This window comes from Pecten maximus, chromosome 16 (assembly GCF_902652985.1).
Source record: "Pecten maximus chromosome 16, xPecMax1.1, whole genome shotgun sequence".
Taxonomy (NCBI): domain Eukaryota; kingdom Metazoa; phylum Mollusca; class Bivalvia; order Pectinida; family Pectinidae; genus Pecten; species Pecten maximus.
The window spans coordinates 902,875-915,603 of NC_047030.1; the positions used below are offsets into that span (position 1 = coordinate 902,875).

Here is a 12,729-nt window from a genome sequence, read left to right on the forward strand (position 1 = left end):
TATGTCAATACAGACAGTGACAATATATGTCAATACAGACAGTGACAATATATGTCAATACAGACAGTGACAATATATGTCAATACAGACAGTGACAATATATGTCAGTACAGACAGTGACAATATATGTCAATACAGACAGTGACAATTTATATCAATACAGACAGTGACAATATATGTCAATACAGACAGTGCCAATATATGTCAATACAGACAGTGACAATATATGTCAATACGGACAGTTACAATATATGTCAATACAGACAGTGACAATATATGTCAATACAGACAGTGACAATATATGTCAATACAGACAGTGACAATATATGTCAATACAGACAGTGACAATATATGTCAATACAGACAGTGACATATGAAGTAGTACCCACACCCCCTTTGATAAATACGTTCTCAAAACAGCGAGTGATTATTGTGATGTAGTTATCTCCCCTTCATGTATACAATATGTAATACAGACAGTAATTAATATGGCGTGGTTGAAAATAATGTTTTGTTAGTCATTTATCATCATAAAATAAATCAATTTTTTGAAAAAATGGAATCAAGTACAGAATATATATGTATGATCAGGATGTATTAATATATCATTCTGTTACATCTTGTATATGCATGTTACTTTTTGTGGCTTTTTTTGTGTATACATGTATGCCTTGTAATATTAATTTAAATGAATAAAAAATAAATTTAAAAAAAAATATGGCGTGGTTATCTCCCCTTCATATCAACAATATGTTACGTCAATATAGACCGTAATTAGCGTGGCGTAGTTATCTCCCCTTCATATCAACAATATGTTACGTCAATATAGACCGTAATTAGCGTGGCGTGGTTATCTCCCCTTCATATCAACAATATGTTACGTCAATATAGACCGTAATTAGCGTGGCGTAGTTATCTCCCCTTCATATCAACAATATGTTACGTCAACATAGACCGTAATTAGCGTGGCGTGGTTATCTCCCCTTCATGTATACAATATGTTACGTCAATATAGACCGTAATTAGCGTGGCGTAGTTATCTCCCCTTCATGTATACAATATGTTACGTCAATATAGACCGTAATTAGCGTGGCGTAGTTATCTCCCCTTCATAAAAACATTATATCATGTCAATACAGACCGCATATATGTGAAATCGAAGGAATCTGAAAGGTCTCTGTTAACTGGTCTGATAAGCTCTACAATATAGTCAAACATAAACGTTCTTTTTTTTAAATATGAGACTAGCGGTAGTATCAATCTGCTTGAACACGAAAGTGGCTATTGGTAAAGCGCATCACATTCAACACGAAAGTGGCTATTTGTAAAGCGCATCACATTCAACACGAAAGTGGCTATTTGTAAAGCGCATCACATTCAACACGAAAGTGGCTATTGGTAAAGCGCATCACATTCAACACGAAAGTGGCTATTGGTAAAGCGCATCACATTCAACACGAAAGTGGCTATTGGTAAAGCGCATCACATTCAACACGAAAGTGGCTATTGGTAAAGCGCATCACATTCAACACGAAAGTGGCTATTGGTAAAGCGCATCACATTCAACACGAAAGTGGCTATTGGTAAAGCGCATCACATTCAACACGAAAGTGGCTATTGGTAAAGCGCATCACATTCAACACGAAAGTGGTTATTGGTAAAGCGCATCACATTCAACACGAAAGTGGCTATTGGTAAAGCGCATCACATTCAACACGAAAGTGATTATTGGTAAAGCGCATCACATTCAACAGGAGTTGTCGTCATTAGTATCACTCCGTATATTAAAAAGAATAATTACCTAGTCAGTTTACGTTTATCACATGGCCAATATTTAGGGAAATATAAATGTCAGGACGTTTCATAAAAGCCATTCCTTGCTTAAAATGTGTCAATAACGACCTACTCAGCATTAGTTTGTCTGTAACAAATGCAGGACAAAGTTGATGTATGAATTGTGTAACGGTAACATTTGAATCTATACTGTTTCTAATGAATACACTATTATTATTAAAAGGTAACCTTTTTGAACAGGAGATAGAAATAGGTGATGCCCGGATGTATATCTGCATCATTTTATTTTCTTTCAACGCAAACTGAACATGCTGACATCATCCATTGCAGAAATAATTTATTCTATGTACCATGTGTATGTTGATAAATGCAGTTTTAAATAATCTTGGAGATTTTAGTAATGCAGAACGTCTTTTATTTTCTTTGTGTTTTTCCATGGAGAATATCCTTTTACACATTTTTCTTATATATTTCAATAAATGTCATGTCACTCATTCACTAACGATAGATTTGCGTAAAAATTACCATGTAAATTCATTCATTTCAATTATATTTAATATTTATATAGTGAATTCGACCTACTTTATATTGACAACATCCTACCTGGTTGTTGATATTTGCATTGTGTATATAACACCACTTTATCTAGCACCAGTCTCCTGTACAGTTTGTTTGTTTACATACCGTATCAGTAGTGATAACAACCATACCATCCTTTCTGTAATGAATCATTATTTATTTCTAGTTCCTTTCTTTTTGTCTCGTATCGTTTGAAAGAATTAAAAAACAAAAACAAAAACAAAACATACAACACAGTTGATAAGTACACTGTCCTTAACAGCTGTTTCGTCCTTCTAGGATTCGTCGGTGAAGAGTGAGAAATTGATCGAAGCTCCTATCTAAAATAAACAAATGAAATAAAAATAAAACACCAGTGAGAATCTTTAAGTATTAATTTAGTAGTATGTACAGCAAACGAGAATGTATGGAGGCATTTTGATGCAACTCTTCTTCTTTTATGATGTTGTCAAACCTTCACAGACACCCATTGCCAACGGCACTAGTATTGTAACCTTTGTCTCCATGGAAAAATGAGATCCTGCAGTTAACTCATAGTTATGTTTGGTGCTAGAATATAAAATGTGATATAATACATTTGTAATAATACAAGGTGTTATTAGCACAATTTACATATTGACTCATCACCATGATGCTTTTAAATCAACGGAATTATTGTTTATTCATAGATATGGAGTAAACTGATGTTTGCGAGCCAATAAAACTAGATATATCTAATAACATTTTATTATATGCAATTTGCTTTGGAGATCTTGGAGACCATTGTCACAGTTAATATGCAATGAAAGGAATATGACATATTACACGCTTTCACGACATTTCACAAACTTTTACGGTATTTATACATTTTTTTCTATTACGTAGAGAAATTAAAATATTATAAGTTATGTATAGGTCCATTCGAGTACAATACGACAGATAGTTCTATTTTTTTAAAAACATATACTGTTTGTGGACCTACAACGAAAATAAATATGCTATGTGTATATTTAATAATAATAAATATAATACCTGATATGATTTGATGATATAGTAAGATTTTAACTCTAAAGATCCTTTTTATTTGTTTTCTAGAAAGAAGTACCAGATGGTAATGGAATGATTCCTAAATACAGGCTTAACTGCTATCTAGGTCAATCAGCTAGCTGGTGACCCCAAAACACCGACTATCAATATAACCTTGATAATCCCTTTGCATAAACCAAGAACGTAATATGGTTCACTGTTACGTTGATAGATAAGTAGAGCGATAAATAATACATACAGTGTAGGTAGCAATTTATATTGCATTATTAAGATCAAATGTAGTCCTATACTCCACGATAAAAATCAAGATATCCCTGATCAGATGAATACTGATAACACACTAACACAAAAATAAACAAGATATTTTTTTTTTTTTTTTTTTCAGTTTTGAAATAAACAGATATTGATATAAAGAAAATATCTTCATTTAAAAAATAAACAACTATTCCGTTATGATAACAGTCACTTTTTATTACATTTATAAAAACCATAATGATAAAATGATAACCTATTTTAGACAAGTATCAATATACGCGTCAGTTGCCAAAACGGCCGGAATTCGAATCTTATATCGATCGTGAAGTATATCAGGTCATCATCCGTTTTAAAGCATTCCGGTCAACCAGACCTCCTTACAATCCCCTGGACGTTCAAATGACTAGTTCCCCGAGGTTTGCTTATCTTATTTTAAGTTCTTTTGCCTGATCAGTTGCTAACTGCGGCCTAACTTTTAAGTGTAAAATCAACATCTTATGAAACACTGAAAAGGAGAAATTAAGCAAAATGGCATCTTTGTTAAGATATGTTTGAAAACCTTCCCTTGTAGTACTTTAACTGCACCGTTAAAAATGGGCCATGATTTTGAACAACAACGATAAGGATATGTTTGTGTGTTTTATTTGATTGCTAAATCATTTGGCAGGAATTACCATCATAACATTTCTTCTTGATTAAGTGGAAACAAAATTAAATTTATATCTTATATTCAATAGATTTTTTCCCTTTCTCACACCAGCATAGGATACGTAATTATCGCTAAGATGTGTTTACAGTTGTATGGATATTAAATTATTTATTTCACAAAAACATCGATTTTATTTAGTTTTCATTTTATTTTTAAATTTGTTGGTATTGGTGGTTTTTTTTTTAATTATTGTTACTTGTATGCGTTACTGGCCCAGCACAACTGTAAATCGGACAAAACCTGTGCTCAAAGTAAAATTATTCGTTGTTCAGCATCATAGAGTTTTGTTGGTGTTAAGACAAAATTGCATAAGATGAAGTTTTCCCCATTAGATTATTCCCACTTGTGTACTCATCCTACCGAAAATAGTGTTTTTCCAATAAATGCTGCTTAGAAATAAGTATATTGTTCGATTTGGACAAAAGATAACGCTAAATCGGCCCAATTGGTCCAATCAGATGGATAATATTGTTTTTGTTTATGAATGTAACATATAACATGTATCAATGTAAGATAAAATATTACAATGATAACAACATTTCCTTACTCATTATGTTTTTGTGACAAGGGTGACAAAGCATATTTCGTCATGTCAACGACATATGTATGTATATAATACATATTGATGTTTGTGTTATATAATCTTTTATATTAAAATCGATATTACAGATGAGTACAAGTCTTTATCGCTTATCTAGTATGAACATGTATAAATCTTGTATCTGTTTTCTACATACATCTACCCTTCCTTGACCACTTACCTGTCCGATAAAGTATGAATTACCAGTCACAGAAACGATAACGTATCACTAATTTGATAAAAAGTTCATGTGAGGTTATGCTTAAGTTCATCATGCTATATTCGTCTAAACCAATCTCGTCCACAGTCGTTTCATAAACTTTGATTGGTTGGCAATATTGATTTATTGAAATTGATGCAATCTGATTGGTCCTATCACTCGTACGAGAAATGAGACCAAAGAGCATATACGACAGGTACATAACAATTATATAGGTATATGACAATTCAAGAGAGACATATACAGCGATTGATTACAACCATGTATCTGTTACTTTTCCTTGGCTTATTTGGCGTTGCATTGTGTAAGTATTTTGTTGATTTCAATTTAGCCATTGATACTACATGCTAACGACGTTTACACCATAAATATGAAAACGTTAAACTTGTTCGGGGTCATGTTTTGAAAAAAAAGATCGGCAACGTTGTCAATTAGATTACAATACATTTCATCCATTTTCTCACAATTATTTTTTGGAAGTTCGAAATTTCCAGTTATTATTCAGTTGTATGTATTATATTTACATATTTGCTTACAGCTCAAACCAGTACGGACTTAACACATTGTCCAGGCTCAGTACCTCGGAACCAATATTTAAAGGTTTACGGCGGCAAGTGTCTGCAATTCGTCCTTACTGAGAGAGCGTGGACCACAGCACAGTCAGATTGTAAAAGTAGGGGAGGTGATTTGATGATGATAAAGGATGCTAGTAAACAAACCTTTATTTACAATAGCTTGAAGAGTCTACATTGGCGATATAACGGTCTCTGGCTTGGAGGTTCCGATAGACGTACGGAGGGCACCTGGCTTTGGGTGGATGGTACGTATTCATTAAATTTTCAGTTAGTTACATTTGTCATTCTTTTTTAATATGAATATTAACACAAGGTTATTAATTGTTAAAACCAATTTACTATGATATCTCATTTTTACGTAGAAATGTGTATCGTCAGTGAGTTAAAACATATCTATCCTAAGAGGGAAATCTGACATACATGTGAGGTGGACAGCTCATTTACGTAATCGTTTACCTATCGAGTAATTCCCACATAGAAAAGTATGCTTATTGATACAAGCTGACGATAACTTGTTTCGACTCGATGAGCGTGAAATGTTTAATAGATATATTGAGCTTGCACAGAATAAAATTTTAACAACTCTTAAATATTTGAAAAAAAAAGAAAAAAAATTATTTAATGCGATCTTAGGAAAGGGTTTGGAATATGTGTCGGCCATTGATTTTTAGGTATTCAGCGTTCTATATTGTCTGCACAAACAACTTATTCGTCAAACTAGAAATGTTTGAGTAACGAGGTTTTTTTCTGTAAATTTGAAAAGGTACTCGCATGTCGTACGGGAATTGGCATCGGGGACAGGGTCCTAGAGCACACCACGGGTGGCTCTTCTCGTCTTCGAGCCTGGAGGATTGCGCCCAGATGAGATTGGATGACGGCGGGAAATGGCATGACTATCCATGTGGCGGGTTGCATTACGTATACTCGTATGTCTGTGAATACGGTACGAACCGACTTTGTTGGGAGGTAGTTGAGACAGACTTTGAGAAATGACACATTTCTTGAATGTTTCAAGAAAGATTTTATTGAAGCCATCGCTGAGCATATGTCCCCATGTTGATCGATAGCTAAATTGAGTAAGGTTATGCGGTTTATGTTCCGGTAGAGACAAACTTGTACAAATAACTATGATACATTTTGTTTAATTTTGACATTTATTCAGATTTTCCACATAAAGTAATTACATGATACAGAAAGAAACAAAGACACCTTTCACACAAATGGAGGCCTTTTCGTGATCTTTTTGATCAATAGACAGAAAAAATTGATTCATGCATTTTGTCATCATCTCTGTCATATTATTTCATACCGTGTGCTGCCTTCTATGAAAGGTTTTTTTCCATGTATTATTCACCTATGATATATTTGTAGTTCGTCTTTAGTTGCAATTAGGATCGTTTGGATTGAGTTGGATTTCATTTGTAACTCTTTCCCGATCATGTTGTTTTCCTTGCGTTCGAATTATTTAAAAACATAGTCTTGGTCACATATATGTGTTTTCTGAATTCAAGCAACATCCTATTGCTTATGTCATTGCTTATCGGAAAACCCTGTTAAGAGAGAAAGAAATTGTACCTCTGCCAGAAATCGACCACGCTCTTATAAAGTTACTTTGCGGCTATCTGTTCTGATACAGTATAATCGTATCAGGCAAGGGTGTTTAATCTTCTGCTAAAGTAAATACAATATTAATCATCGCAAAACGTCTTCAATATTTGTCATAAAAAGATATAAATGTGCAAATGCTAAACGCTTACCATACCTTGCTTTGTATATGTTTATAATCAATGGCTTCTTTTCTTTTCTAAACAGCGTTTTCATCAAATGTCCAAACAACTGCAGCTCCCTCGCATACCCGTCCACGAACAACTACCCGTCCACGAACAACTACCCGTCCACGAACAACTCAACGACCTAAAACAACTCCTCGACCAAGGACAACTCCACGTCCCCGGACAACTCCTAGACCCCAGACAACTCCACGTCCCCGGACAACTCCTAGACCCCAGACAACTCCACGTCCCCGGACAACTCCACGTCCCCGAACAACTCCACGTCCCCGGACAACTCCACGTCCCCGGACAAATCCACGTCCCCAAACAACTCCACGTCCCCGGACAACTCCACGTCCTCGATTAACTCCCAGGCCACAAACGACTTTACGACCAAGAACAACAGTAAAACCTCGACCTACATTTGCACCAGCGACCACAGCGAGACCGTCTAACAAACCAAAACAATCTGTGAGACCACAGACCACAAGCAGGCATCACTCTACAATAAAACCACGTGTTTCCTCACACCAGCCAAACAAATATGCACCATCGATTGGTATAAGAAGTACGTATACAGTGTCTTCTTATCGAAGAATCAGCTTAAAGCATTTTGCTTTCTGGATATTTGGCATAAAATCCCAATGAACAAGTATTTGCATCAAAATTCTTATGAATAGAATTGCAAAATTTGAAACTGAAGGGAATGAATTAGCGAGAAAGACTTAAACCAGATATTTACATTGCTATGTTCACTGATCAGTATTAGGGTAGTTTTTATAACGTCGCTGAATGATTACTTAATAAAAGGAGACTATTGACTATACATACATTTCTCCATTTTTTCACAGAACGACCTTTTGGAGCTTCACAACAAAGGACGCGAAAAACAAAGACGTCGACAAACGAAAAAGGTAAACAGGTGTTAACATAATATTTATCAGTGTATGACTCTGTGACGCGTTAAGAGCTTTAAAGGTCTTCAGACGAATGATCTAATTACGGAGATAATTTTAAGACTTATCTTATTATTGGGGGTTTATTCTTATTTGAAATGAAAATAGAACAATGCTAATTCTTTCAAAATGTGCAGTTGAATACTATATCAGTATCAGTATCAGTATTAGTTGTGTCTTTTTTGCACCGTTAGTCACGAAAGAAATCTGCGTGTCTCCCTATGTTGTCCAGAAAACAAAAAATCATATTAAAAAAAAGATACAGATATGTAAGAACCGTTTGTTGGTTTTGCGACACAGGTGTTATTGTCGGGGTGGTGGTTGGTGGATGTGTCACCGTTGGACTATTAGCGGCCGTATTTGGTATCCTCCTTCGCAGGTAATTCAATAAGAATTGTACTCGGTACATGAGAACCTTCGCGGAAAGTGACAACTGTTTTACTGAATTATCGTAATTTATATATCATATATAATTAAAACAATCAATCTTTGAAATTGTAATCTGTTGTAACTTAAATGAAGAAATAATCAAATGTAGACAATTCCGAAAGCATAATATGTTAGTAGTTAGACCTGCACCCAAAGAAGTTCTTTTTTACTTTCCAGGAAACGTTCAGCTGCCATGAACGCCACGATGTCCGTTGATAACAAAGTATATGGGATGTCACCTGATAAGAGAGAGGCCTATTAATGGTCTCAAAACGAAGCATCTGAAGGTAGCCTGTTGAAATCTGGTTTTCAGTACGTGGAATGCTACAAAGTTGGCATATGAAAGTCTGAAATACATATTGATTTACAATTAGTGAAAAGGACTGTGATGAATTGATAATTCAGACTTCTGTCAGGTATTTCAGGAAAATGAACCACGCTAATAAGTATTGCTATATTATACTAATGACCATATTAACATTTATGAGAATAGTGATATTTTCAGGGAATTGTACTCCAAAAGGCATATGTTCTTGGTTTCCAAAATCTAAATACTCAATATGAATGAAAACTAATATAACATGTGTCTCCCCTCATGAAGAAGTGATAAAAAATTCTGTTTTTTTATGTGTTTTGTGTGAGAATGTCATGATGTATCTGTGTGTGTTTCATCATGTGTTGTTGATATTGATAAAAAAGTACTGTCAGGCTTCGTTATCCAGAACTATGATTACTGGAAGTAGAAAATCTGTTCCAACCGGGAAATGTCTATATAAAATATACTCGGATATCTTGAAGTTTTTTTCATGACCTACTGACTTCGAGACAATTAAACGAGGTCCGAAGGTATACTGAATTTTCCATGATTTTATAAACTTTTTAATTCACACGCATTTATTTGAAATCTAAAAGAGACAAATGGTAAACGTGCGTTTAGTATCTTGTGTTACCTTTAACCATGTCAAGGTCATGTTCAAGGTCAGATAACGATTATCTATCAGTTTGATACCTGAGAGGTCCTTGTTTTTATGTACCGAATGATGGCTTAAGGTAGTCAGACTCTGCGCTGCGTTGTACCTTCAAGGAAGTCTTATTTAAATTTGCGGACTATTTGTTTGATCGGATTCGCCAGTCCATTTAACAAAAATGTTACCGCTATTCCTATTTTACAAAAGCAACGTCTCCGTGATTTGATCTCTGGACTTTTTATTTACCAATCGTGCTTCCGGTTCCTGCAAGCTTTGGTGCTTCATTACTGGACGATTATTATAATATAACTCTGAAATTCTCTAAAAGCAGAACAACAAAAATACCGATATTATAACCATACCTTATTTAAAGTCTGAGTACGGAGAAAACAATTTGACAGGAACCAAGTATACAAGTATCATTATGTTTTCCATGTTGTGTGGTTGCGTGTTGTAATGTGTGTTTTCCTTGTTTTAGTGAAATGTTGTAGTGGTGTTATTTTGATGTAGTAATCTGTGCTTACCAGAATTTAAAGGTACGAACTTTTCTGTCCTAGTTTCATATTAGAACTATGGTACAGTTCTCACATATCTTTACATATACCTATAAAAGTGTAAATGAAAGTGTAAATAGTTTCAATGTTTTCATATCTCATTCACGTGCCCTTTTTCATATCGTATTTTCTTTCAAATGAAGTCCTATATACTGCATACATGTATTTTGGATTTTGTTAAAAATAGCATAATATATAAATAAAACTATGTAAACATTACGTATTTTCGTTATTCATTCAAACGACGTTTGCTTTAGCCCACAACACAGATTACCATATAAGTCACAAATGAGAATTGACACAAACTTGACTTTTCAGTAAATCAGGCGTTCGTGTAAATCATACAGACGAACCATGCTATCAATCGCTTCTGTTGTTAAAAATCAGTTGTTTTTTCCTTTAAATTACACAAAACCTGGTGTAATACTTAGTATTTAATCGTTTTAGATCTTATATCATTTAATTTTCTTATTCAAAATGCATTTAATCTTGGGAAACACCTGGAATAAATGTGAATAAGCTTGTATTGGAGTATAAGTGTGACAATTCGGTGACTACATCCTGTCACCTCTATCAGACAAATTACCAGTAATAGACTTTGGTATATCACAACCTGTATATGATATTTAAACGTGACAATTCGGTGACTACATCCTGTCACCTTTATCAGAAAAATGACCTGTAATAGACTTTGGTATATATAGACTTTGGTATATATAGACTTTGGTATATCACAGCCTGTATATGATATTTAAGTGTGACGTTTCGAAGACTACACCCTGTCACAATGCTCTATCGCGCATTACTAGTATGTTGTTTGCTTGCAAAGCTCTGGTGTTCAAATAGATCATAACTACCATACAAAAACAATTCAATACTTAAACAAAATAACTAATGGAACTTGAAATTTAAGATGATTATATAACATGTAATTATATCACGGAAATAGTGGAAATATGTTGGAAGTCGAATGACAAATAAGTTACTATATGTAACTATAATCTCACTTTATCTAGTAAATATGGTGCCTGCTGGTTATATGTAACTATAATCTCACTTTATCTAGTAAATATGGTGCCTGCTGGTTATATGTAACTATAATCTCACTTTATCTAGTAAATATGGTGCCTGCTGGTTACAATCAGCATAACTGTTTAATTTCAAGCTCTGTATTTAACAGAGTCTATGTCTTCTGACCTGTCATGTTAAAGACCACAGTGTCCTTAGTTTATGAGAATATACATTATATGCATAAATATGTTAACATACAAGATGTATTGCAACTTTGAAATTAAAATATGAACATTTGATATTTATTTTGTTAAAAGATTTTTTTTTCTTTTAGCATAAAAAGTGTCTTTTGTTATTCTTAATCATCGGACATGTCATTGAGCCTTACGTATCAATTATTACGTATTATCAATATTTATACAGTAGCTATTTATACCATTGATTTGATTTGATTTAAACATATTTTTATTGTCATAAGTTGTTGACAATTGGGATTGGACACAAGTTTTTCCAACTTAATGACGCCCTCTCCCTAGTACATAATATAAATATCAATACATAATGGACAGCAGTAAATGCAATATATATATATATAAATAAAAAAAATCTATAAAGGAGAGAAGGAAAAAAGGGAAAGATGGAAGAAAAAGAAGGGGGGGGGGGGGGGGGGGGTAAAAGTCATTTTCTATGTACAAATACTCTTTTACATACACATACATATTAGCAGTAGCGATAACTTGTAAATAGTTATCTGACAGGCTGGAAAACATCGATCAATACACTTTCTTAAAACTTTGTCCGTTATGCACATTCCATGAAAAATGTACAAATGATATATACTATTGACACATATACAGTATAACATATAATTAATTATTTATTTAATTAATTAGGTAATAGCTAAGATACGGGGTAGTTAAAGGAAATGGGGTAAGGTGCTCAGAAAGTCAAAACCTGCCAGTACTGTCAATATAAAGTTAGACTGCTTTTGCAATACTAAGATTTGCATCGTTTTTTTAGATCTGCATCACCTCTTAGAAGTATATCTAATGTGTTATACCATTAATCGGAGGAGACTATATGTATCTGGACCAGTATATACTTTTAGTGATAACAGGTTGGACCTTGTATCCGCTGATGAGTGAAATGTTATCGTAATGGTGCACAGTGATGATATCTACAAACACGTATTTAAAAATATGACCTACATGTAAATAGTTTTTAAGAATATATAATATGGAGCCTATCCTTTGTTAAAGGCTCCATTCTTACCGTACCTAACGTTTCCGCTTACTCTATAG

General features: G+C 33.9%; 1 protein-coding gene across 1 annotated transcript in view; it reads left to right on the top strand.

Moving 5' to 3' along the window:
- LOC117345409 (secretory phospholipase A2 receptor-like) overlaps positions 1 to 10,627 on the top strand; it is a 31,004-nt gene extending 20,377 nt beyond the window's left edge. Inside the window, exons 10-16 of the mRNA XM_033908483.1 lie at positions 5,379 to 5,467; positions 5,702 to 5,983; positions 6,502 to 6,681; positions 7,551 to 8,078; positions 8,362 to 8,424; positions 8,767 to 8,845; positions 9,073 to 10,627. Coding sequence (XP_033764374.1) covers positions 5,379 to 5,467; positions 5,702 to 5,983; positions 6,502 to 6,681; positions 7,551 to 8,078; positions 8,362 to 8,424; positions 8,767 to 8,845; positions 9,073 to 9,157 — 1,306 coding nt within the window. The 3' untranslated portion in view covers positions 9,158 to 10,627. The remainder of the gene's footprint in view (positions 1 to 5,378; positions 5,468 to 5,701; positions 5,984 to 6,501; positions 6,682 to 7,550; positions 8,079 to 8,361; positions 8,425 to 8,766; positions 8,846 to 9,072) is intronic.
- The last annotated feature ends 2,102 nt before the right edge of the window (positions 10,628 to 12,729 follow it).